The sequence below is a fragment of the Sinocyclocheilus rhinocerous genome, unplaced genomic scaffold (genome assembly GCF_001515625.1).
Source record: "Sinocyclocheilus rhinocerous isolate Xijiao unplaced genomic scaffold, SAMN03320098_v1.1 scaffold3493, whole genome shotgun sequence".
In the NCBI taxonomy this organism is placed as follows: Eukaryota; Metazoa; Chordata; class Actinopteri; order Cypriniformes; family Cyprinidae; genus Sinocyclocheilus; species Sinocyclocheilus rhinocerous.
In genome coordinates this window covers 106,886-108,910 of record NW_015647951.1, presented here as the reverse complement: position 1 = coordinate 108,910, position 2,025 = coordinate 106,886, and the positions used below count along the sequence as shown (strand labels likewise).

The following is a 2,025-nucleotide window of genomic DNA, read 5'->3' as shown; positions in this document are numbered from 1 at the left end:
CTCACTCACTCACACACACACACACACACACAGACACAGACACACACACTCACTAAAAACGACTGCAGCTTTAACAAATCGCTGCTCAATTCAAATAAAATCCATCATACACTTTTTTTTATTTTAAATGTGTAATATTCAATATCACTCACATCTCACGCGATCATAGAAACAACACAAAATGATTGCCAACAGAAATATGTAAACATTATAATACAGTCCAAATCATTTTATCACAGAATCATCGGAATGCTTTGGAATATTGAAATGATTCATTATAAACGTGAAACACTGAAAAACACCAAAATATCGGAGTTTAAAGCAGGGATCTTATCTATGCACAATCAGCTTGTAACACTGCAAAGAGAAAGGAAAACTTGAAATCGCATCATATGACCCCTTTAAATTAGATTTTTTTTTTTTTTAAATGTAACATTTTACAATAAGGTTCCATTTGCTAACAATAGTTAACATTAACAATGAAAAATCTTTTTAAACGGGCAAGTTTAAAAATTCAAAAGTTTTATCTGTTAATATTAATTAAACCATCAAAAACTGAAATAAATATGAAAAAAATTATGTAACTAACAGATGCATTAACTAATGATAACAAATGAGATCTTACTGTAAAGCGTTGCTAAAAACAGCAGGAGCTGCACAGGAATTCTGGGTAATCGCTGAGGTAGAAACAACTAGTTATTTATTTGTTTCAAATCTTAGTGTTTTTTAAGATTTGAACGTCTGTCCTTTATTTTGCTCCAGAAATATATCTTAACACATAATAAACCCCTCATGTGATAAAGTTGATTCTGTCCGGCTCTTCATCGAACATCATTTGTTTCCCAAATAAATCAAACATCTGGAAAAACTACGAAAACAAACCAAAAGAAGAAAGCGATCGAATAAGAAGTTCAAAGGGTAAACAAATAAAACAAATTATATTCTGCATAAACAAAACAATTAGAGCTGCTTGAGGAGCTTTGAGATTCTCTGCACTGTGACATTATTTTAATCATTTTAAGCCAATTTTCTAATGAAAAAAAACTTGCATTTATGCCCATTTAAGAGATTGAAATGAAAAAACAAAACAAAAAAAAAAACACACACACACACATCTACACACACACACACACGCGCGCACGCGCACGCGCACACGCACACACACACACACACACACAGACGCACACGCACACACAACCATTCAAAAGTTTGGGATCAGAATGATTTTTTATGTTTTTTACAGGAGTTTCTTCTGCTCATCAAGGCTGCATTTATTTGATCAAAAAATACAGGAAAAAATATAATATTGTGAAATATTATTGTGATGTAAAATAACGTTTTTCTATTTTAATATACATTAAAATATAATTTATTTCTGTGATGCGCAGCTGTATTTTCAGCATCATTACATATTATTACATAATATGCTGATTTATTATTAGAATTATCAATGTTGTGCTGCTTAATATTTTTTTGGAAACTGTGATACTTTTTCCCAGAATTCTTTGATGAATAAAAAGTTAAAAAGTACAGCATTTATTTAAAATAGAAATATTTTCTAACAATATACACTACCGTTCAAAAGTTTGGAGTCAGTACATTTTTATTCTTTCTTTTTTTGAAAGAAATTAAAACTTTTATTCAGCAAGGATGTGTTAAATTGATAAGCAGCGATAGCAAAGATTTATATTCTTAGAAAAGACTTATATTTTGAATAAATGCTGTTCTTTTTAACTTTTCATTCATCAAAAAATCCTGAAAAAAGTATCAGTTTCCAAAAAATATATTAAGCAGCACAACATTGATAATTCTAATAATAAATCAGCATATTAGAATTATTTCTGAAGATCATGTGACACTTTATACTGGAGTTAATAACATTTTGCAAGATTACCGTTTTTTTCTGTATTTTTGATCACATAAATGCAGCCTTGATGAGCAGAAGACACTTCTTTAAAAGACATTACAAGTCTTACTGATCCCAAACTTTTGACTGGTAGTGTATATATATATATATATATATAT

At 29.6% G+C, this 2,025-nt stretch overlaps 1 protein-coding gene across 2 annotated transcripts in view; it reads right to left on the bottom strand.

The window, feature by feature from the left end:
• Positions 1–598: 598 nt before the first annotated feature.
• LOC107709406 (centrosomal protein of 57 kDa-like) overlaps positions 599–2,025 on the bottom strand; it is a 21,713-nt gene continuing 20,286 nt past the window's right edge. The window contains exon 9 of one of the 2 annotated variants that reach the window (XM_016513857.1): positions 599–868. In XM_016513857.1, coding sequence (XP_016369343.1) covers positions 852–868 — 17 coding nt within the window. In that variant the 3' untranslated portion in view covers positions 599–851. The remainder of the gene's footprint in view (positions 869–2,025) is intronic. The other variant, XM_016513858.1, reaches the window with a different exon arrangement.